A 25,200-nucleotide genomic window follows, 5' to 3' on the forward strand; every position below is an offset into this window, starting at 1 on the left:
CAAGTTTTGAGAACGAGAGAGAGAAATGAACTCAGACGACTTCCCTAAAGGGCAATTTTACACATCCCTGGACCCATACTAATATGTCAATATTATATCCATGTGTAAAGAGCGAAGATCCACCTGGCGAGATGAGATGTTTAAGGAACAAACACTCTATGTACAAGTATACTCAACCATAAAACATTACACAGCATGTACACTCAAGGGGAAAAAAATAACAAATAAAAAAAATTGTGAAAGAAATGATTTCTTGTCACTCAACATTTTTGGTGAAATACTTCATTCACTTCCACATCAGTCTTGTGTATGAGGACATGGTGGTGTCCTCCCACTCATCTACATCTGGAAGGAAGAAAAAATATCCACCATGTTTAACAAAAGTTGTGTAAGATTAATTATTATTTATATTAATTATTAAAAGGACTGTAATTGTAAATATACACATCAACAAAGGATATCAATTTGTTTGTGATACCTGGAGAAGCTGTGAGGTCCAGATATGTTCTGTCTATGCTGAGAATTAGAGGGTTGATGCGTGGTACCACGTTGGCCTGGTCCATCAGATGTGTCACCATATCTGCCCTTTGAGACAGCTGGCCCTGATCAGGTGAGTAAACCATATTCAGTCCATCCAGAGCCAGTTCTAGCATATTCAATAACAAAGAAATATATTTCCACAAATAGATCAAGTATTATTGCTCTTCTTCCACAAATGGACAATAATTGGACACACATTGACATCCTTGTTCTTCTGCAAGAGTCATTAAATAAATAATTCCTACAATTCCCCCAATAGCTCTTACCATACAGACAGCTCTCTGGGAGAAATGGTGGTGTCCATGATGAGCTGCAGGGTGTCAGACCCAGATGAGCTGGAGACTCTCTCTTCAGCACTGAGTGGGACTCCGTTGAACAGAGGCGGGGGGGGTCCAAGCTACTTTTCTTTACAACACGGCACCGGTCTGCTCCCCCCAACACAGACCATATGTTTGATAACATTCCATTGACTTCATTCCAGACATTATTATGATCCGTCCTTCCCTCAGCAACCTCCACTGGGTTCATGAGTTATGTACATGTAGGCATCATGAACCAACCTTTAGAGGCATGTAATCAAATGTACTTTGAAACAACTGCATAATATATTGTTTACATTTGAATGTATACAGTGGCTTGCAAAAGTATTCACCCCCTTTGGCATTTTTCCTATTTTTAATGTCTTAAAACCTAGACCTTGCACACTTGTGGACTTTATTTAACTAATTATGTGACTTCTGAAGGTAATTGGTTAACCAGATCTTATTTATGGGCTTTATAGTAAAGGGGGTGAATACATATGCAATCACCACTTTTTCAGTTTGAATTTGATTTTTGATTTTTTTTTTTACAAGTAATTTTTACCATTTCACTTCCCCAATTTGGTCTATTTTGTGTATGTCCATTACATGAAATCAAAATACAAATCTATTTAAATTTCAGATTGTAATGCAACAAAATAGGAAAACCGCCAAGGGGGATGAATACTTTTGCAAGACACTGTATGCACCAGTGAAACATACTGTATATGTCTTTATTTTGTCATCAGAATCCTCCCCAAGAATCCTTGCAACAATGGCTTTTGGGAATTTCTTCCTGAGACATGCAGACACCGTATCGACAGATATCTCACCGGTCTGCACTTTGTTGTACTCTACATCTGCAAGTGCACAAAAAGGTTCAGTGAGACTTAACCATCAATCTCCTTTACATCACAGGCACTGTGATACACAACGTCCTCTAAAAACCAGAACCAACTGTTACAGTGGCTTTGTGTCACAAGCCCTCCCAGCTGTCCTCTCCTCTGCTCTGCTCTGCTCTCCTCCAGGGACTCACCAGATCTGGTGGATGACTCCAGGGAACGTACTCCTGAATACTTGTGGGCCAGCTGCGGCACATAGTTAATCCTCTGAGAAAGACAAAGCAAGAGGAAAGCAGGTTTAGGTTGTGAGAATGTTTCATTCGTTTTGTCTTAAACTGAGTAATAGTGTCCTTAGGCTGACTTCAGAGTAATCAGTACAGTGAAAGCATTGGTAGAATAGCTGCATTTAATTAGAATGCGGTACTAAATACAAAAAAAGCAACACTCACATCAGCCAGAAATGGGGTGGCAGGTAGCCTAGCGCTTAGCGCAATGGGGTGGCAGGTAGCCTAGCGCTTAGCGCAATGGGGTGGCAGGTACCTTGCGGTTTGAGAGTTAGGGTGGCAGGTAGCCTAGCAGTTAGAGCAATGGGGTGGCAGATAGCCTTGCGCTTAGAGCAGGGCTGCCCAACCCTCTTCCTGGAGATCTACTGTCCTGATTTACTGTGCAACCCTAATTTAGCATATCTGATTCAGCTAGTTAAGGTCTTGTTGAGCAGCTAATAAGTAGAATCAGGTGTGCTACATTAGGGTTGGACTGAAAACCACAGGACGGTAGATCTCCAGGAAGAGGGTTAGGCAGCCCTGGCAGGTAGCCTAGCAGTTGGTGTTGGGCCAGTAACCGAAAGGTCACACGTTTGAATCCCCGAGCCAACAAGTTGAAAAGTCTGTTGATGTGCCCTTGAGCAAGGCACTTAACCCTAATTGTTCCAGAGTTGCCATTAATTGTTTTTATTTTTTTTATTTTGCCTTTATTTAACTAGGCAAGTCAGTTAAAAACAGTTCTTATTTACAATGATGGCCCAGGAACAGTGGGTTAACTGCCTTGTTCAGCGGCAGAACGACAGATTTTTACCTTGTCCGCTCAGGGATTCAATCTAGCAAACTTTTGGTTACTGGCCCAATGCCCTAACCACTAGGCTACCTGCCGCCCCAATAACCGAAGACCCTAGCTGTGACCCCACTCTCCAGGGTGTCTCAGGGAGAGTTGGGGTATGCATTTTTTTTTTTTACATTTCCAATTTAAACATGCATATTAAATATAAGCACCTACCAAATTATTATTAAATATCGGCAACCTTAACCTCCATATCTTACATATCAGCAACCTACAGTTCAGCTTGTGAAAACTATCAAATTCATTCAATGCTGCGGCACTTCATTCCATATTCCCCAAGGAGCAGATGATATGGTGCTGCGTTGGCTCCATCGGAGTGAATAGTGCATGAGAGGTTAACTACATGTATACAGTAGACTCCTACTGTAGCTAAATAATCCATTACAAGCCAAACTGGCACTTTCAGCACTCTCAATATCAGAAGGCTGAGAAACCTCCCTGAGAAGTCATAGAGCCACACTGGTATACTACTGTAACACCCCTTCCTGTCTATCTCTGCCCAGAGCAGACAAGCCAGAGGTAAACATTCAATGTGACAGACAGACAGCAAGCCTGGCTAGAAAAACACAAACTACAGTATATTTAAATATATCATACCATTTGTTGTTATTTTATTCAATGTAATTTACATAATAATATGGCAAAGGGACCTCATATTAAATTAAAACTGGGTGATATGGCCAAAATATCATATCACAATATTTGTCCTTTTCTTTGACAGTTTAACTGTATGTTATATTTTTGAATAATACCATTTCTATGCTTCATGACCCTAGGGTAGCCAGACATACATTCTACATGGTTTTACTGTTGTTGTTTACCTTTATTTAACTAGGAAAGTCAGTTAAGAACACCTTCTTAGTTACAATGACAGCCTACCGGGGAACAGTGGGTTAACTGCCTTGTTCAGGGGCAGAATGACAGATCTTGTCAGCTCAGGGATTCGATCCTGCAACCTTTCTGGTTACTGGCCTAATGCTCAAACCACTTGACTACCTGACGCTTTTCTCTCGTCTGATTGTTTTATATTGTTCAAATTAACTTTTTCTGCATTTATTCACTCATTTGTTTTAATTTCCACACCGTACCACATTTGTTTGGTCTTTGTCTCTGTTTTCTCTAAGTCTATTTTCCTTTGTCCTCTATGACCATGTACATAATTTTCAATGGTTTCAATTCTTACTTTCGCCACTAGGGGCACTGCTTTTGGCACCAGTATTGCCTCACAAGTAAGATTCATGGGAAAAAATATATATCTGTGCACGAGTGCTGCCTCACAAGCACTATTCATGGCAACAAAAAACAAACATGTCCGCACCCAAATATTGTCTATTATATTAACAAGATAGTCAAGTGACCACTCTCACAATGGGAATACATGTCCTCAAAGATGGAAGACAGGCGAGAGGAGGCGAGACCAGGTGGGACCATTATGGTCAATGAGAGGGCAGATACGTGTGTGAACAACAAGCTATGAAGATCAATAGAGGACTCATCTTTGTATCTGTGTCATTATAGTATCTGTAACAGCGTGGGCAGTGCCATTGAGGCTATCTCTTAAAGTAGTCAGTTTAATTTTTATTCATTGGCAGATTGCTCCCAACTCATAGGAATCCCCACTCAGTTGACAACTTTAAAATGGGGTAAGTCCTCAGTGGCCATGTCCATGCTAATATGGGTTATATCCATGAGGTAAGCCTGATTACCAACAACGATGAGACAGCCTACAGGGAGGAGGTGAGGGCCCTGGCGGAGTGCTGTCAAGAAAATAACCTCTCCCTCAACGTCAACAAAATGAAGGAGCTGATGGTGGACTTCAGGAGACAGCAGAGGGAGCACACCCCCATCCACATCGATGGGGCCGCAGTGGAGAGGGTGAAACGTTCCACAGCATGCACATCACTGACAACCTGAAAAGATCTATCCACACAGACAGTGCGGTGAAGAAGGCGCAACAGCTCCTCTTTAACCTCAGTAGCCTGGTGAATTGTGGCTTTGCCCTTAAAGCCACCGGAGCCAGGGCATGTTCACCCCGCTACCATCTAGAAGGTGGAAACAGCACAGGTGCATCAAAGCTGGGGCCCGAGAGACTGAAAAACAAGTAATGGACTTGTGCCCCATTTAAGCATGTGCATCGTTCTTGGGACGTTGTCAGTTAACCCATCTATATCATAGCTTTCCTTGGCTGGCTACCCAGTGCATAATTGAGCTTTTGGGCAGACTTGGACATGTGCAATTAGGGTTGCAAACTAATCAACAATGGTTTTCTTTTCTCTGCAACTCTTCCAAATATTGTCCTACTTCATAACTGCCACCTGTTTGGCCCCAAGACATTACCAACCAAGACATATTGACATATACAGAATATTCATTGTTGAAACCCTCATATTAAGCACCAAATGTGTTCACTAAATTGTTGCTTTATATTCAGTATAATGTATCACAGCTTTGTCATTCTATTTTTTATTTAAAAACTTCTTATTAGACTTTGTGTACATTTTACATGTGATAAAGCCACTCAGGGGGCCAAAGCACCTGTGATAATCTGAAGTGCCCAAAAAGGACACTAGACGCAATCTGATAAAATTCCACATATTCCTTGAAAGTTACTAAAATTATGTTAGTTTTCTGGTAAACTTCTAAAGTTTCCAGTAATATACCATTCCTTTGCAACCCTATTGCGCAATAGTTTCATCCACACCCCAATAAGAACACTCAAGACAAAGCACCTGCAATGCTGGTCTGGGCCAGGCGAGATTTAAAAAATAATTCACTTCCACAGGACTGTGTTGTTGGCACGGATTCATCTCTGACTCTCATCATCATACAGTGCGTTCCTTAGCTTTTGGGACAATGGCCCATTTTGTTTTGGCTCTGTACTCTTTGGAATTCAAAATTAGTTTAAAGTGCAGACTTTGAGCTTTAATTTCAAGGTATTTTCATCCACAACTGTTTAGAAATTATAGCACTTTTTGTACATAGTCCCCCCCATTTTAGGGGACCAAAAGTATTGGGACAAATTCACCTATACTGTATGTGTATTAAAGTCTTTAAAAGTTGTATATTTTCATAGCACGGTAATGACTACACAAACCTTCTGACAAACGTGTTGGATGCATTTGCTGTTTGTTTTGGTTGTGTTACAGATTATTCTAATGTCTCGTGTCATTGTGGAGTCACTTTTATTGCAAGTAAGAATATAATGTTATTAAACTCGTCTACGTTGATGTGGATGCTATCCATGATTAATGGATAGTCCTGAATGAATCACAAATAATGACGAGTGAGAAAGTTACAGATGGACAAATATCATACCCCCAAGACATGCTAACATCGCATCATTACAATTACACGGGAGATTAGCATTTTTGAGGGGGTATGATATTTATGTGTCTAACTTTCTCACAAAAAAAATTAATGCTTCACTGTCCCAATACTTACGGAGGGCACTGTAGCTGGATGGTGGATGTGGGATCATGGGCAGTCTGGGATCATGGGCAGTCTCACTAGCTTGCCCAGGTTTACTCCCAGTGCCATCAGTCCCGTTTTAGATGAGGATATTGGATGACTGTAATTCATATTCCATTCACCCAGTTCAAAGTAACAGCGATAGGTTTATGCGTGATACTCGAATCTTCCCTACACCCATCATGAGGTCGCTACAACCTAGTCTATGAATGAACTTTACAACATAGGGGCAGACAGGTCGAGAGACAAATTTGACACATGGACAGACAATGACATTCAATACCGCCTTGCACAATCTTGCCTGCATGAAGCTGATATAGGATGTAATTAGCAGTCCAACAGTTGCAAACAAGAGTTTTTATTGGGCAAATTCAAGTATCCCCATTTTGTTCCATTTGCTTCCATTTAAGAATTGTTTTTCATCAGAATCGGCGGAATGAATACACCCCTGATCACGCGTAAACACACAGGCACGTTTTATTCCTTGTGGCATCCATGCGCTCCAATGCACAACACTGTATCAGCTGTATGGGACCAGGCAAAAAAACACATTTCCAAGACAAAACGCCACACACAGCCTACATTGTTGGCACCATATTATCTGGTGCGCCCCGGTGGCAATAAAACCAAAAGCGTACCTTGACTTGGAAGTTCCAGTGTTGTGTTGGATAGTCATAGCCAGCTAGCTAACATAGCATCCCTCAGTTTGAGCAGGGTGTTTCAGTAGCCTAAACTAGCTAGCTGCATTTGCTAGCTAAGTAAGTGAAACTGAAGAAAAAAAATGACAATGCTTCGCCTTAATTCTGGAAGAAATACATTTGTTCAACTATTGTCTTTCTCTCTCTCTCTCTCTTTGAGTCAACTATTCACAACATTTTATACACTGCAGTCCTAGCTATCTGTAGCTTATGCTTTCAGTACTAGATTCATTCTCTGATTCTTTGATTGTTTGGACAGCATTTCAGTTCATGCTGCAAGAGCTCTGATAGGTTGGAGGACATCCTTCAGAAGTTGTCATAATTACTGTAAGTCTATGGAAGGGGGTGAGAACTATGAGCCTCTTAGGTTTTGTATTTAAGTCAATATACCCAGAGGAGGACAAAAGCTAGCTGTCCTCCGGCTACATCTTGGTGCTACTCCACAGAGTGCTGTTGAGGCTACTGTAGGCCTTCTTTGCAAAATAGTGTGTTTTAATCAAATGTTTGGTGATGTGATTATATTTATTATACTTTTTAAATGTTTTACCATTTTTTTTTATTTTATGAAATTCACTGAGCAGGATGGTCCTCCCCTTCCTTCTCTGAGGAGTGTGTTTCACTTTTCTATTATTTCTCTATTTTCTTTCTCTCTGCATAGTAAGTAATCATTTCACTGTTAGTTTACACCTGTTGAGTACAAAGCATGTGACAAATGAAATGTTATTTTATTTGATAGTGTCAAAGATTCTACCAAAGACAGAGAATCTAAGAATTCACAGGTCAGCTTGCATCTTCCCTGAACAGGGGAGCTGTCTATTGATGGTGCGCTAAGCCAGCTCTGATCCTGCAGCCCTGGATCTCTGAGCTGTGGGCAGCCAGCTAGCTCTGATCCTGCAGCCCTGGATCACTGAGCTGTGGGCAGCCAGCAGTGTTAGGGAGTAGTGAACTACGTGTAAACTACCTTTTGCACAACGGAGGTTGGTGGCACCTTAATTGGGGAGAATGGGCTCGTGATAGTGACTGGAGAGGAATAGGTGGAAGGGTATCACATGCTTTCCAAGTGTTTGATGCCATTCCATTTGCTCTGTTCCAGCCATTTGAGCTGTTCTCCCTTCAGAAGCTTCCTGTGCTTTTGCACTAGCTTGGTGGTGGTTGAACTACATTCAAATCTTGGTAGTTTTTAGTAGTTAATAACTATAGTGGGGTAGCTAACTACTGGACTACTTTTCAGTAGGAAAGAATTTCCTTTCTTTTTTGGTTACTTTAGTTCAGTAAACTATATTTTTCTTAAGGGTATCTTAAGCGTAGCTTCACTTAATCCAGAGTGAAGTAATTGGTAGCTTCATAAACTATATTTTCAGAGTAGCTTCCTCAACGGTGAGAGCCCGGGCTAAGACTGAGTTGACCCAGCGAGAGAGAGAATAGAGCAGGAGAACTTGACTGCAGAGCTAAGCTGAGCAGAGCTGATCTCCTATTGTATCTGAAGAGGTTGTTGACGTCCAGATCATTGTGCAGGCCATTAATGTACAGGAATCCGTCTCCTGGGTGGATCCCCATGGTCTCACTCAGCCGCTGCAACAGAGAACAACTCACTGGTGTTAGTCAGCCACTGGAACAGAGAACAACCCACTGGTGTTAGTCAGCCTCTGCAACAGAGAACAGCTCACTGCTGTTAGTCAGCCTCTGCAACAGAGAACAACTCACTGGTGTTAGTCAGCCGTTGGAACAGAGAACAACTCACTGGTGTTAGTCAGCCTCTGCAACAGAGAACAGCTCACTGCTGTTAGTCAGCCTCTGCAACAGAGAACAACTCACTGGTGTTAGTCAGCCTCTGGAACAGAGAACAACTCACTGGTGTTAGTCAGCCGTTGGAACAGAGAACAACTCACTGGTGTTAGTCACTGGAGAACAACTCACTGGTGTTAGTCAGCCTCTGGAACAGAGAACAACTCACTGGTGTTAGTCAGCCTCTGCAACAGAGAACAGCTCACTGCTGTTAGTCAGCCTCTGCAACAGAGAACAACTCACTGGTGTTAGTCAGCCGTTGGAACAGAGAACAACTCACTGGTGTTAGTCAGCCGCTGGAACAGAGAACAACTCACTGCTGTTAGTTGACTACTATCCAAAACCTAGTATGCACTGAGAATACAAAACATTAAGGACACCTGCTCTTTCTATGAAATAAACGGACAAGTTTAATCCAGGTGAAATCTATGATCCAATATTGATGTAATTTGTTTAATACACCTCAATCAGTGTAGTTGAAGGGGAGGAGACAGGATTTTTAAGCCTTGAGACAATTGAGACATGGATTGTGTATGCGTGCCTTCCAGAGGGTGAATGGGCAAGACAAAATATTTAAGTGCCTTTGAACAGGGTATGGTAGTGGGTGCCAGGTGCACCGGTTTGCGTCAAGAACTGCAACGCTGCTGGGTTGTCACGCAGTTTCCCAACGTGTATCAAGAATGGTCCACCACCCAAACGACATTCAGCCAACTTGACACAACTGTGGGAAGCATTGGAGTTATCATGGGCCATCATTCCTGTGAAACTCTTTCGACACCTTGTAGAGTCCATTCACCGATTTAATTGAGGCTGTTCTTAGTGCAAAAGGGGATGATAAGTGCACATTTTTAGGGACAAACTGTCAGGGATCTATGGGAAGAGTAAAACATGTACAGTCACCATCAGCTTTTTCTCCCACATACCTGGAGTTTCCAGGACAAAATGGACAAGTTCCTTAGGATGTCCACATTATATAATGAGTAAGCTTGTATCAAATATGAAGTTAACAACCTTGTAACTTTGTTACTTATTTCTTCACAATGCCGAGTAACTTTCCAGTCTTATTTTTGCTAGTTTAACATCAGAGTAACATTATAATGTGGCTTAGACAGAAGCAGTCTAGGCGTAGTCTACTTTTGGCAATAAAACCCATTTTTAATCTCTAAAATCTGTGGGGCCCTCAGACAGTAGTATATCTACAGCTGACTCTGTGAACATGAGCCACACCGCTGATTCAGCACTAGTGGGTTGTTGCTCATAACCGCTGTCTAAAACAAGTTACATCCTAGGATTGGATTCAGGTCTACAAACTGGGAGGACTTCTTATTTCATTTCAACAGGAATATTTATTCCTGTAGAATGTGCGAGGGGTTTGAAATAGAGTGTGAGGCGGTGAAAACGTTTACCTTGGCTCTGCTGGAGAAATTCTGACTTAGGTATGTTACAGAGAATCAATCTTTGGTACAGACAATGGTGGAAGCAGCTGCCTGGAAGCTTAGATCTACACAATGAAACATTTTTCATTTTCATCAAAAGTTACAATTATTTTAAATTGAGCCAATTGATTATTTTTCTTGGGAATGTACATCACCTTGGCATGCCTATAGTGCTTGTTGAAAATGTTCCATGCATAAACACAAATAATCATACAGATTAAATAAAATATTATATAATATAATTATATACAATAAATAATATATTATTTGTTTGATTCGGAAGTACTCTGTGAAACTCTGTGTACTGCAAAGTCTGTACACGTATCATTAGCTCAATGTCAAAAATGTTCAAATAGAATCAACATCTTTCTATCAGGACATCAGTGTTGAACTGATTGAGTTATTGAGAGCTTCTTTCCTTTTTAATTTCCATTCATACAATCAAAGCCATAACACATGGGTGGTTGGAGCAACATGTGGCCAAGCCCGGTCCATTGATCATGTGCTTGGCAATCTCTCTATTGTGCATAATAACATGATTGATTGCTTTAGTAAGCTCTTTAGTAAGTATAGTGCTATGACTTCCATTTCATTCCCATTAATCAAACTGTTACCACAGCAATCCTCACAGTCACGGATTCAGTGGTAAGCCCTGGTATTTTACCAGGCAAGTCAGTTAAGAACAAATTCTTACTTTCAATGACGGCCTAGGAACAGTGGGTCAACTGCCTGTTCAGGGGCAGAATGACAGTTTGTGCCTTGTCAGCTCGGGGGTTTGAACTAGCAACCTTCCAGTTACTAGTCCAACACTCTAACCACTAGGCTACCCTGCCATCTAGTTCTAACTAGTCAGGTCATGTGGTCAGGAAAAACTTGTAGGATAAATAATGGTTGTTCCAGTACCACTTTGAAGATCCCACACTTTGAGAGGGGCCATGTCGTTGGTGCTCTCCAACAGATGCTTGCGGAGAGCCCCTAGCTGCTCTTTCAAATCTGGGTGGGATTTTCTAGGATGGAAGAAGGGAGAAGGTGATTATATTGTTCCAATCTCATTATACAAATACATTGACTTACATATACATTGACTTATTTCCCGACGAGAAAGCCGCGGACTTCATCAATGTCATCCTGTTCACTGTTCACTGTTCCTTGCTGTATTGAAAAGTAATAGAGTTGCCATTAACGTTCTTCAATTAGCATCTGTTATAATTTAATACAGAACAGACACGCACAAACACACTGTTTACTTGTGTGTCATTCACAGCTTTGTATTCAGTGCTTTTTATGGCCTATTCAACACCATATCCAGACGAAAGCATATGTTGAGATTCTGGCTCCTGTAGTGGAAATAAAAAACAACGGAAATATAATCTTTACCATAAAAAACATTTGTTTTAATCCAAAAATAAGAACCAATGATCCTGATGTGTCTGGAATACCGACACTGATTAAGTGGGAAGAAAAACATTTACTTCAAGGCCTATAGGAAATCATGTTTTTTCTTTGTGAGTGGACCGACCTTTTTCATTTCCATAACCCTTTGATTCTTAACATTTTCTCCACATCTCAGAGACTCTCTGAATGTGGTTTGGTGAACTCTGTGGTACATCTCTGAAAAGAACACATTAGTGGTGTTCCTCACAGTGTCAGACCATCCGTTAGTCAGGCCTCAGCTAACTTCCTCTGCTTTTTCCGTGTTCTTCTGCTGAACACTGGCAGCTAATGCAATCCATGTGTAGTACAGTCCTGATGACTTTGTCCTTTTGTGGGTGTTAAAGCCGGCCTTCTTGCCACCCCTCCCATTCCATCTTCCCACAGGAGCTCAAGGTTGGGACCAGTGACCACGCACCGTAAAGCACGAGCTTGCTGTCCATTGTCACTTCTAAGCCTTAATACCAACAACATCCGTCTAATATTGGTTTGAAATCCCAATCAGATTTTCACATGTACAACACAGCCAACCATTATGAGGTTAAGCAGTTGCTGTGTGTGAAGTAGGCCTATTTAAAAATCATTTTGACTTGGAACTAGGCTGGATTTGGTTAATATTAAGTCCCCCATAGTTAGCCCACATAATGTGATTCCTGAAACAAAATTAGTAGACTGCAATATACATGTAATCTATTTGGATAGAGAGATTCTAAAACATAGGCTATAACACAGCAAATAACACGATTCACCAAAAATGTCCTGTAGGCTATAGGCTATTTTTTACACAAAGTGTTCTTCGTGGGAATGAATCATCCTCACTACCGATTGTCAGAACCATGAGTCAACAACTTATAGTAGACTCCATGCATCAACAATTTGCAGTAGACTCCATGCATCAACAATTTGCAGTAGACTCCATGCATCAACAACTTATAGTAGACTCCATGCATCAACAACTTATAGTAGACTCCATGCATCAACAACTTATAGTAGACTCCATGCATCAACAACTTATAGTAGACTCCATGCATCAACAACTTATAGTAGACTCCATGCATCAACAACTTATAGTAGACTCCATGCATCAACAACTTATAGTAGACTCCATGCATCAACAACTTATAGTAGACTCCATGCTCCATGTCAACAACTTATAGTAGACTCCATGCATCAACAACTTATAGTAGACTCCATGCATCAACAACTTATAGTAGACAACAACATGCATCAACAACTTATAGTAGACTCCATGCATCAACAACAACTCCATATCAGTAGACTCCATGCATCAACAACTTATAGTAGACTCCATGCATCAACAACTTATAGTAGACTCCATGCATCAACAACTTATAGTAGACTCCATGCATCAACAACTTATAGTAGACTCCATGCATCAACAACTTTAGTAGACTCCATGCATCAACAACTTATAGTAGACTCCATGCATCAACAACTTATAGTAGAGACTCCATGCACAACAAGTAGACTCCATGCATCAACAACTTATAGTAGACTCCATGCATCAACAACTTATAGTAGACTCCATGCATCAACAACTTATAGTAGACTCCATGCATCAACAACTTATAGTAGACTCCATGCATCAACAACTTATAGTAGACTCCATGCATCAACAACTTATAGTAGACTCCATGCATCAACAACTTATAGTAGACTCCATGCGTCAACAACTTATAGTAGACTCCATGCGTCAACAACTTATAGTAGACTCCATGCGTCAACAACTCCATATAGTAGACTCCATGCGTCAACAACTTATAGTAGACTCCATAACAACTTATAGTAGACTCCATGCGTCAACAACTTATAGTAGACTCCATGCGTCAACAACTTATAGTAGACTCCATGCATCAACAACTTATAGTAGACTCCATGCATCAACAACTAGTATAGTAGACTCCATGCATCAACAACTTATAGTAGACTCCATGCATCAACAACTTATAGTAGACTCCATGCATCAACAACTTATAGTAGACTCCATGCTCCATCAAACAACTTATAGTAGACTCCATGCATCAACAACTTAGTAGACTCCAGTAGACTCAACAACTTATAGTAGACTCCATGCGTCAACAACTTATAGTAGACTCCATGACTCCATCAACAACTCCATGCGTCAACAACTTATAGTAGACTCCATGCGTCAACAACTTATAGTAGACTCCATGCGTCAACAACTTATAGTAGACTCCATGCGTCAAACAACTAGTAGACTCCATAGTAGACTCCATGCATCAACAACTTATAGTAGACTCCATGCACAACAACTTATAGTAGACTCCATGCGTCAACAACTTATAGTAGACTCCATGCGTCAACAACTTATAGTAGACTCCATGCGTCAACAACTCCATATAGTAGACTCCATGCGTCAACAACTTATAGTAGACTCCATGCGTCAACAACTTATAGTAGACTCCATGCTCCATGCGTCAACAACTTATAGTAGACTCCATGCATCAACAACTTATAGTAGACTCCATGTAACAACTTATAGTAGACTCCATGCGTCAACAACTTATAGTAGACTCCATGCGTCAACAACTTATAGTAGACTCCATGCATCAACAACAACTCCATGCATAACAACTAGTAGACTCCATGCATCAACAACTTATAGTAGACTCCATGCATCAACAACTTATAGTAGACTCCATGCATCAACAACTTATAGTAGACTCCATGCATCAACAACTTATAGTAGACTCCATGCATCAACAACTTATAGTAGACTCCATGCATCAACAACTTATAGTAGACTCCATGCGTCAACAACTTTAGTAGACTCCATGCGTCAACAACTTATAGTAGACTCCATGCGTCAACAACTTATAGACTAGACTCCTCCATGCGTCAACAACTTATAGTAGACTCCATGCGTCAACAACTAGTATAGTAGACTCCATAGCTCCATGTCAACAACTTATAGTAGACTCCATGCGTCAACAACTTATAGTAGACTCAACATAGTAGACTCAACAACTTATAGTAGACTCCATGCGTCAACAACTTATAGTAGACTCCATGCGTCAACAACTTATAGTAGACTCCATGCGTCAACAACTTATAGTAGACTCCATGTAGACTCCATGTCAACAACTTATAGTAGACTCCATGCGTCAACAACTTATAGTAGACTCCATGCGTCAACAACTTATAGTAGACTCCATGCGTCAACAACTTATAGTAGACTCTCCATGCGTCAACAACTTATAGTAGACTCCATGCGTCAACAACTTATAGTAGACTCCATGCATCAACAACTTATAGTAGACTCCATGCGTCAACAACTTATAGTAGACTCCATGCATCAACAACTTATAGTAGAGTCCATGCATCAACAACTTATAGTAGACTCCATGCGTAAACAATTTGCAGTAGACTCCATGCGTAAACAATTTAGAAAAGCCTATTGTATTGTTACGCGATACCTGGGATCTGTCCATGGTGCTTGAAGTCGAAAGTGATGATGGTTCATTCCCATGAATGGTGAATCTAAAAATATATCTATATATTTCACGTCTATATTTTTTTTTTCAATGAATGTATTAATATCGTGCAAACTGTGTTTCAATAGCCTTTGGCTCTCATGCAACCATATGTCAATGCATGAAACAGGTTGCATGAAGTTTGTAGCCTACAGTATTTGGATTGGACTGGATACATTTTCCCACCTTCGATTGGCTGTCGTTTTTATTTTATTATTCTAACCATTGACTTTCAAAGAAAATTTTCAACGTGCTTTTGGTTAAATGTTCTTAGTATAAAATCTACTATTTGCTAATTGCCCAGCACTAAACTCACATTCCGTTCTCAATTGCTCATAGATTATTTTACGAACATCGACTTTCGGTTGTCCAGTTACTTGTGTGTGCGGACTGATCGGTAAGAGCTGAATGCAGGCTATCTGTTCTACGACTACGAGATAAGATTATGAGCCCTTTCTCCTATGCTAGCCTATAGCCAAGGTAGCCTACAATATGTGTCCACATAAATCAATAGATAGGATATGACAACGAAGAGTGCGTAACATGATCACGGAGTCTTGGATACAGCATCTTCAAGTAGTAGCCTACAATATTTGAAACAATCTAAACCGCGCGATGTATGAGGACGTTTCAGGACCCATCCCATTGTAGTCGGAGCTGCAGTCACTTGCCTCATAAGGATAACGTCTGACGTTTCTCCAGTAACCTCCAGCCTACATGCATGTTTGTGGTGCTGAATTTAAACAGACGGGATTGTTTCGCGAGACGTAAATTGTCATTTGTTCGGATCAGAATGAAACATTTTGAATGGCTCGTTTCCACTTAAAATTCAAGTACGAGGGACGTTAGTATGCAGCACCGTCTGTGAAGTTCGGACAACCAACAAGGGATATGTAACCGACATATGACATGTTTTTTTGTTTGTTGCAAACCTGCCTTGTTTTAAATTATCTGCGTTGATGAATATGAATGCCGTATCCTTAAAACATTAAGGTAGGCTACATGTTTAGACCAGAATACGCTTTTTGATAGGTCTTGTCCATCAACATGTGGCACTTTGAAGGTCCGTAGACATTATTATGATGAATCAAGAAGCAACTACTGAAAGGATAATGTGTAATAATTCACACTAATATGAAAACACCTTATTGTTATAATGGATGAGAAATCCAATAAGCTGATCTTAGTTCCTATTTTAGCTGTTCTTTTTGTAATGATAGGCTATCAATATATCTGTCCAGCTGGCAGCAATTCTTGCCACTTTAATACTGGGGAAAAATTGAGAGGGGCCAGTCTACTTTCTACCCAATATCGGACAACCGAAGACTTTTACACAGAACTGGAGGATGACAGCCCACCGAAATTGCTGTCAAAATTCAACTTTACTGAACGAGACCTTCAGCGGCACGTGGATTTCAATATCAAAGGAGACGATGTGATAGTGTTTTTACACATTCAAAAGACTGGTGGAACCACGTTTGGAAGGCACTTAGTTAGGAATATTCGTTTGGAGCAGCCATGCGACTGTAAGTCAGGGCAGAAGAAATGTACATGCCACCGACCAGGCAAAGACGAGTCCTGGCTGTTCTCTCGGTTCTCTACGGGCTGGAGCTGTGGTTTGCATGCCGACTGGACAGAGCTCACCAACTGTGTACCTGTCATAATGGACAAGAAGAAAGCTCAAAAGAACAAAAGGTACTGTATAACATTCTATGTGATCTGTTGTGTTTCTCTCTCTGTGTGTGTGTGTGTGTGTGTGTGTGTGTGTGTGTGTGTGTGTGTGTGTGTGTGTGTACACATTTTACTATACGCGAGAAATACGTCTACATTGACAATCACACTTTCAGTAGCATTGCCTTCAAGAAAAAGTGCTTCTACTTCTGCAATTGCAGCATAGCGTACTTACAGTTAAACGTTGAACTTCGAGACTATGAGCTGTAATGCAAAACAGACATTTTAAGTTACCTTAAACAACACTGAGTTGTTGGTGATGCTTTACAGGTCTCAGGGATAGAGACATCCAAATCGAATCCAAATGATACTTTATTGGTCACATACACATGGTTAGCAGATGTTAATGCGAGTGTAGCGAAATTATGTCATTCTAGGTCCGACAGTGCAGCAATATCTAACAAGTAATCTAACAATTTCCCAACTACCTAATACACACAAATCTAAAGGTATGGAATAAGAATATGTACATATAAATATATGGATGAGCGATGGCCGAGCAGCATAGGCAAGATGCGATAGATCAGTGGTCACCAAACTTTTCTGAGTCAAGATCACTTTTGCAGTCGAAAAGCAAGCTGAGATCTACTGTTCAGATATTTTTTTTTTTACATTAACCTCACACAAACAGTTTTGTAGGAATAAGGTTTGGGCGGTAGGTCTAATACATTATCACAGCATATTGGCTATATGATTGGCCTGACAATATTGTTAATCAGACCATGTTATATTTCAAAACTCGAGCTTTGATAACCAAATAGATCAGTTGGTTTAGCACTTGCGAGGCACTGTGGAGCATGCATTGAAATAATTAGCTTTTTAATTTTACTGGACTGATGGTACCTGCATTTAATGGTCAACGAGGTCAAATCATGATGTCAGTGATCTTCAGGTCGAAAAGTCGGTGCGACCACTGCAATAGATGGTATAAGATACAGTATATGCAGTATATACATATGAGATGAGTAATGTAAGATATGTAAACATGATTAAAGTGGTATTGTTTAAAGTGAGGAGTGATCCATTTATTAAAGTGGCCAAAGATGTGAGTCTATGTAGGCAGCAGCCTCTCTGAGTTAGTGATTGCTGTTTAACAGTCTGATGGCATTGAGATAGAAGCTGTTTTTCAGTCTCTCGGTCTCAGCTTTGATGCACCTGTACTGACCTCACCTCCTGGATAGTAGTGGGGTGAAGAGGCAGTGGCTCGGGTGGTTGTTGTCCTTGATGATCTTTTTGGCCTTCCTGTGACATCGGGTGCTGTAGGTGACCTGGAGGGCAGGTAGTTTGTCCCCGGTGATGCGTTGTGCAGACCGCACACCCTCTGGAGATCCGCTGTGGCGCCTTCTTCCCCACACTGTCTGTGTGGGTGGACCATTTCAGTTTGTCTGTGATGTGTACGCAGATGAAGTGAACATTTTCCACCTTCTCCACTATGTCCCGTCGCTGTGGACAGGGGGGTGCTCTGTTGTTTCCTAAAGTTCACCATCATGTCCTTTGTTTTGTTGACATTGAGTGAGAAAGTTGTTTTTCTGACACCACACTCTGAGTGCCTTCACCTCCTCCCTGTAGGCTGTCGTTGTTTGGGAATCAAGCCCACTACTATTGTGTCGTCTGCAAACTTGATGATTGAGTTGGAGGCGTGCATGGCCATGCAGTCATGGGTGAACAGGGAGTACAGGAGTGGGCTGAGCCTGCACCCTTGTGGGCCCTAGTGTTGAGGATCAGCGAAGTGGAGATGTTGTTTCCTACCTTCACCACCTGGGGGTGGCCCATCAGAAAGTCCAGGACCCAATTGCACAGGGCGGGGTTGAGACCCAGGGCCTCAAGCTTAATGTTGAGCTTGGAGGGTACTATGGTGTTGAATGCTGAGCTGTAGTCAATTAATAGCATTCTTATATAGGTATTCTAGATGGAGCCGACAGAGATAGTCGCCTCGCTTCAAGTTCTTTGGAAACAATGCAGTATTTATTTTATTTTTTATGTATTATTGCTTACATTGTTACCCCAGGAAATCTTAAGTCTTATTACATTCAGCCAGGCAGAACTATTGGATATAAGAGCGACTTCAACTTACTGACATTATTACCAGGAATACGACTTTCCCGAAGCAGATCCTCTGTTTGAACCACCACCCAGGACAATGGCTCTAATCCCAGAAGCCGACCCAAAACAATAGAGCTGCAGAAGAGGCAGACGGAGCGGCCTCCTGGTCAGGCTCCGTAGACATGCACATCGCCCACCGCTCCCGAGTATACTACTCGCCAATATCCAGTCTCTTGACAACAAGGTAGATTAAATTCGAGCATGGGTTGCCTTCCAGAGAGACATCAGAGATTGAAACATTCTCTGTTTCACAGAATCATGGCTCCCTCGGGATATGTTGTCGGAATCGGTTCTTCCACCGATCTTCTTCATGCACTGTGCCGACAAGAGATAAACACCTCTCTGGGAAGAGGAAGGGAGGGGTGTATGCTTCATGATTAATGACTCATGGTGTAATCATAACAACATACAGGAACTCAAGTCCTTCTGCTCACCGACCTAGAATTCCTTACAATCAAATGCTGGCCATATTACCTCCCAAGAGAATTCTCGTCAGTTATCGTCACAGCTGTGTACATTCTCCCTAAGCAGACACCAAGACAGCCCTCAAGGAACTTCACTGGACTCTATATTAACTGGAAACCATATATACTGAGGCTGCATTTATTGTAGCTGGGAATTTGAACAAAGCAAATTTTAGAACAAGGCTACCTAAATTCTATTAGCATATTGATTGCACAACGTGCGGTGGTAATACACATCACTGCTACTCTAACTTCCGCAATGCATACAAAGCTCTCCCCCGCCCTCCAAATCCGACCACAACGCTATCTTGCTCCTATCATCTTAAAGGCAGAAACTCAAACAGGATGTACCAGTGACGAGAACCATTCAACACTAGTCTGACCAATCGGAATCCACGCTTCAAGATTTTTTCTATCATGCGGACTGGGATATGTTCCGGTTAACCTCAGAGAACAACATTGATCTATACGCTGATTCGGTGAGTGAGTTTATGAAGAAGTCCTTTGGAGATGTTGTACCCGCTGTGACTATTAAAACCTACCCTAACCAGAAACCATGGATGGCTGGCAGCATTCGCTCAAAACTGAAAGTGCGAACCATCGCTTTTAACCATGGAAAGAGGTCTGGGAATATGGCTGAATATATTCAGTGCAGTTTTTCCCTCCGCAGGGCAATCAAACAAGCGAAATGCCATTACAGGGACAAATAGTTGCAATTCAACAGTTCAGACACGAGACGTATTTGGCAGGGTCTACAGAAAATCACAGACTATAAAAAGAAAACCAGCCTGTTCATGGACACCTACGTCACGCTTCTAGACAAACTAAACACCTTCTTTGCCCAATTTGAGGATAATACAGTGCCACCTTCGCAGCCCGCTAACAAGGACTCCCCCCCCGTGTATTTGACCAATACCATTTGATTTGATTTGATTCCTCTTGTCCAGATGGGATAGGGCAGTGTGCAGTGTGATGGCGATGGTGGACCAGTTAACCGGGAGATTTCAAATGCAGCTGGTGGCAATCAATCACTCTCTGCACAGAGAGATAGTGCTGCAGAAGACAGTGGATGGATGTGATAGAAACCTGAAATATCATAAAAGTTTGGTTACAGTGATGAGTTGTGTCAGGCGGAGTGGAATGTGTAGGTCTATAAGGTGTTACCAATAAAATGGGCATCTCTGCAATAACAATTAACTGAACCATAAAATGTTGCCACTGCTAGGAATTGGCGATGCTTGCTATATGCCCAGAAGTGTTAAGTAAGTGCTTTCTGTTTGATCTGCTTGTCACTTTCCCTTGAACTCGCCTGGAAACATCACAGGGTACAGGGTTAGGAAGGGTGGGAAAAGTCACATGAAGTTCATCCGTCTTTAGTGTGAAGAAGATTCTCTCTCCTTCACCACTATGAAAAGACAGCATGGACATTGATGTAGAACATAAGGGATGTTGGCCAGTCACAAGGTTCAGAGCCTCCCTGGAGGATTCTGAACGCAGCTCTGTTTCCTCAGAAACATTTCCACCACTATCGACCTCTTGAGCTGTAGTGAACACACACAAACTGCCATTTACACTTCTGGCTTGTCTTCAGCCAAGCCTTTCAAATCGACATCTACAGTGTAGCCTATTCATTTCGCTATTCGTGTTCAAACATGATGTGGTCAGTGTATACACCATTGAGAAACTCTTCGATTTTATATTTTTATATATTTTTTTCGGGGGGTGGATTACAGGAGGGTTATTCAAGAGGACTGTCTGAAAGGCATGCCAGTTCATAGTGTGGGTTGTGTGAGTTTTACCCTTTTGTCTGGTATCTGTTCCTGTGCAAACGCTCTCTATAATCTTCAAGTCAACCATGTAATCTCTAATCTAATCCATTATAGCTTCCTTTTAAGAATTGTACCTCCGCTGCTCACTGTCTGTGGCATGAATTGTAATGTGTCCTCCAGACCTGATGTTCATTTTCTTAAACAGTTCAGTGAAAATCTCACTTTATAATTTCATATTATTTTAACTCATACCCAAATAATGTTGTTGACTAATCCTAAACTCGTATTTGTGGCCTAAGCATAAATTGGAGAAAAAAAACACTTAAAAAACCCTACCTCAAAAACGTGTATCTCAAACAGACCGTTTAAAAAATACTTGCTATTTCCTCAGACATTACCAGTCAAATGTTTTAGAACACCTACTCGTTCTATGGTTTTTCATTATTTTTACTATTTTCTCGATTGTAGATTAATAGTGAAGACATCAAAACTTTAAATAAAACATTAAATAACACATATGGAACCCTGTAGTAAACCAAAAAAGGGTTAAACAAATAGAAATATATTTTATATTTGAGATTCTTCAAAGTAGCCACGCTTTGTCTTGATGACAGCTTTGCACACTCTTGGCATTCTCTCAACCAGCTTCATGAGGAATGCTTTTCCAACAGTCTTGAAGGAGTTCCCACATATGATGGGCACTTGTTGGCTGCTTTTCCTTCACTCTGCAGTCCAACTCATCCCAAACCATCTCAATTGGGTTGCGGTTGGGTGATTTTTGGGGGCCAGGTCATCTGATGCAAGCACTCCATCGTCCATCCGTCGATATATATCCAAAATGTCCATTTATTTGGCGCGTTTGATCCAGAAAAAAAGCTGGTTCCAACTTGCTCAACATGACTACAAAATATCTCAAAAGTTACCTGTAAACTTTGCCAAAACATTTCACACTACTTTTGTAATACAACTCTAGGTATTTTTTAACGTAAATAATCAATCAAATTGAAGGCGGGATGATCTGTGTTCAATACAGGAAGAAAACAAACTGAAGCATGCTTTTTGGTCACGCGCCTCTATCTAACAGTACACTACAAGTGACCCTCGTTCAAGATGGCCATACTTCTTCATTACACAAAGCAATAACCTCAACCAATTTCTAAAGACTGTTGACATCCATTGGAAGCGATAGGAACTGCAAGATGTTCCCTTAGAAATCTGGATTCCCAATGAAAAAAACATTGAAAAGAGAGTGACCTCAAAAAAAAAATCTGAATGGTTTGTCCTCGGGGTTTTGCCTGCTAATAAGTTCTGTTATACTCACAGACATGATTCAAACAGTTTTAGAAACTTCAGAGTGTTTTCTATCCAAATCTACTCATAATATGCATATATTATCTTCTGGGGATGAGTAGCAGGCAGTTGAATTTGGGCATGCATTTCATCCGGACGTGAATATACTGCCCCCTTTCACCAAGAAGTTAAGAAGGAAAGAAATTCCAAAAATGTACTTTTAACAAGGCACACCTGTTAATTGAATTGCATTCCAGGTGACTACCTCATGAAGCTGGTTGAGAGAATGCCAAGTGTGTGCAAAGCTGTCATCAAGGCAAAGGGTGGCTACTTTGAAGAATCTCAAATATAAAGTATATTTTGAATTGTTTAACACTTTTGATTTCATATGTGTTATGTGTTATTTCAAAGTTATGATATCTTCCCTATTATTCTGCAATGTAGAAAATAGCAAAATAAAGAAAAACCCTTGAATGAGTTGGTGTGTCCAAGCTTTTGATTGCTACTGTATATATACACATACAAAAGTACCTGGACACCCCTTTCAATTAGTGGATTCAGCTTTTTCAGCCACACACGTAGGAAGTGGAACTCGTTAAGCAACGTGACATCCGTTATACATATTTGTCTACTTTAGAATCTTATGGATTGGCTACAGTGTTTTGAATAACTATTGAATTGTACAGGAAGACCATAACAATATGTGCCGAATCATTCTCCAAAGCATTGAAAATCCTTCTGCTGTCTTCCTGGGATTGACCTCTCCGGTCCTCTGTCATCTGATGACCTTCTGCAGGAGGCAGGTCTTTGTCTGCTAGACACAGAATGAAACTCCATCTTAATTACCAGGGCTGCTCATCTGATCTGAGGTGTGAAGATTAAAAGTACCAACACATATGGCCCCGGAGCCTCAACAATAACATGGAAAGTAGGAAACCCAACTAAAGCCTTTTCATGCACCAAACAAATACTCAGAATTAGAGTTGCAAAGGGTCAGAAACATTCTGGTAAATTTCCATGGGAAAGTTAATTTAACTTAAATTCATCAAAAAAAGTTAGCTTATAACAGTAAACCTTTTTTTGTGGGATACACAAAAGGCAATTCTACTGTAGGTCTTGTGGCGTGTTTTGGTTAAACTATTCCCAATTCAATGGAATTTCAACCCTCTGCATGCACAGTGCATTCTTCCATCACATGTGCAGTGCACACTTCCATCACATCAGCTGATTTTCAAGATCTTGCACACTAATGAGATGCTATTGAGCCCACACTACTACACTGTCTGATCCAAGGACTACATGCTTTCTGGTAAGTTTTGACTCAATGGGTGGGGTGAATTTATTTTATACGACATACATCATTTTTTGTTAACTAGTAAATAGTAGCCTACAGCGAAGTGTGTTTAAATCATTTCTAACTTATTAACAATTTCTGCTAGTTAGTTTTGGCTACCATGTGTGTTTTAGCTTGTTTGAGCCTAACTGTTTTCCATTTAAAAAAAAAATAATAATTATATATATATATATATATATATATATACAATGGATTTGTTTAATCAAACTGCTTAACTATTTATCTTTACAAGAAATTGTATTTATTTATTTTTTACTCATTTTTTCCTAATCTTTACAGGAAAATGCCACAGGCACTATCTGATGCGTGGAGACATTTCACTGCAGCTTATGTAAATCAAATCAAATTTTATTTGTCACATACACATGGTTAGCAGATGTTAATTCGAGTGTAGCGAAATGCATGTGCTTCTAGTTCCGACAATGCAGTAATAACCAACAAGTAATCTAGCTAACAATTCCAAAACTACTACCTTATAGACACAAGTGTAAGGGGATAAAGAATATATACATAAAGATATATGAATGAGTGATGGTACAGAGCGGCATAGGCAAGATACAGTAGATGGTATTGAGTACAGTATATACATATGAGATGAGTATGTAAACAAAGTTGCATAGTTAAAGTGGCTAGTGATACATGTATTACATAAAGATGCAGTAGATGACATAGAGTACAGTATATACATATACATATGAGATGAATAATGTAGGGTTTGTAAACATTATATTAGGTAGCATTGTTTAAAGTGGCTAGTGATATATTTTACATATTTTCCCATCAATTCCCATTATTAAAGTGGCTGGAGTTGAGTCAGTGTGTTGGCAGCAGCCACTCAATTTTAGTGGTGGCTGTTTAACAGTCTGATGGCCTTGAGATAGAAGCTGTTTTTCAGTCTCTCGGTCCCAGCTTTGATGCACCTGTACTGACCTCGCCTTCTGGATGATAGCGGGGTGAACAGGCAGTGGCTCGGGTGGTTGTTGTCCTTGATGATCTTTATGGCCTTCCTGTGATATCGGGTGGTGTAGGTGTCCTAGAGGGCAGGTAGTTTGCCCCCGGTGATGCGTTGTGCAGACCTCACTACCCTCTGGAGAGCCTTACGGTTGTGGGCGGAGCAGTAGAAGGAAAAGCATGTAGAAGGAAAAGCTATGTACATTTGCAAATACTGTGCCAAATCATATGTGAAGAAGGCAACAAAGTTGCAGAATCATCTGGCCATGTGCATAAAGTTCCCTCGGCGCTGACAACAAGCAACCTCTGACAAAAGTCTGTCTACTTCTATTTGAGGTGAAATTGATGAATCAGACACCTTAACAATAGCAACAGCTCATGGTCCTCCTGGAATCAGAAGTTTTTTTT

The 25,200-nt window shown here is 40.8% G+C and overlaps 1 protein-coding gene and 1 long non-coding RNA gene across 2 annotated transcripts in view; one reads left to right on the plus strand and one right to left on the minus strand.

Annotated features, from left to right (window-relative positions):
* Positions 1 to 495: 495 nt before the first annotated feature.
* On the minus strand, positions 496 to 2,339 carry LOC112234357. The gene is made up of 5 exons (XR_002950886.2): positions 2,131 to 2,339; positions 1,876 to 1,948; positions 1,563 to 1,699; positions 807 to 965; positions 496 to 602 (listed from the first exon to the last, which is right to left on the minus strand). It is a non-coding gene; the product is annotated as an uncharacterized LOC112234357 (long non-coding RNA).
* A 13,225-nt stretch (positions 2,340 to 15,564) lies between these two features.
* LOC112234330 (heparan-sulfate 6-O-sulfotransferase 3-B-like) overlaps positions 15,565 to 25,200 on the plus strand; it is a 146,323-nt gene continuing 136,687 nt past the window's right edge. Inside the window, exon 1 of the mRNA XM_042307007.1 lies at positions 15,565 to 16,825. Within this exon, the coding sequence (XP_042162941.1) occupies positions 16,287 to 16,825 (539 nt within the window). The 5' untranslated portion in view covers positions 15,565 to 16,286. The remainder of the gene's footprint in view (positions 16,826 to 25,200) is intronic.

This window comes from Oncorhynchus tshawytscha, linkage group LG26 (genome assembly GCF_018296145.1).
Source record: "Oncorhynchus tshawytscha isolate Ot180627B linkage group LG26, Otsh_v2.0, whole genome shotgun sequence".
Classification (NCBI taxonomy): Eukaryota; Metazoa; Chordata; class Actinopteri; order Salmoniformes; family Salmonidae; genus Oncorhynchus; species Oncorhynchus tshawytscha.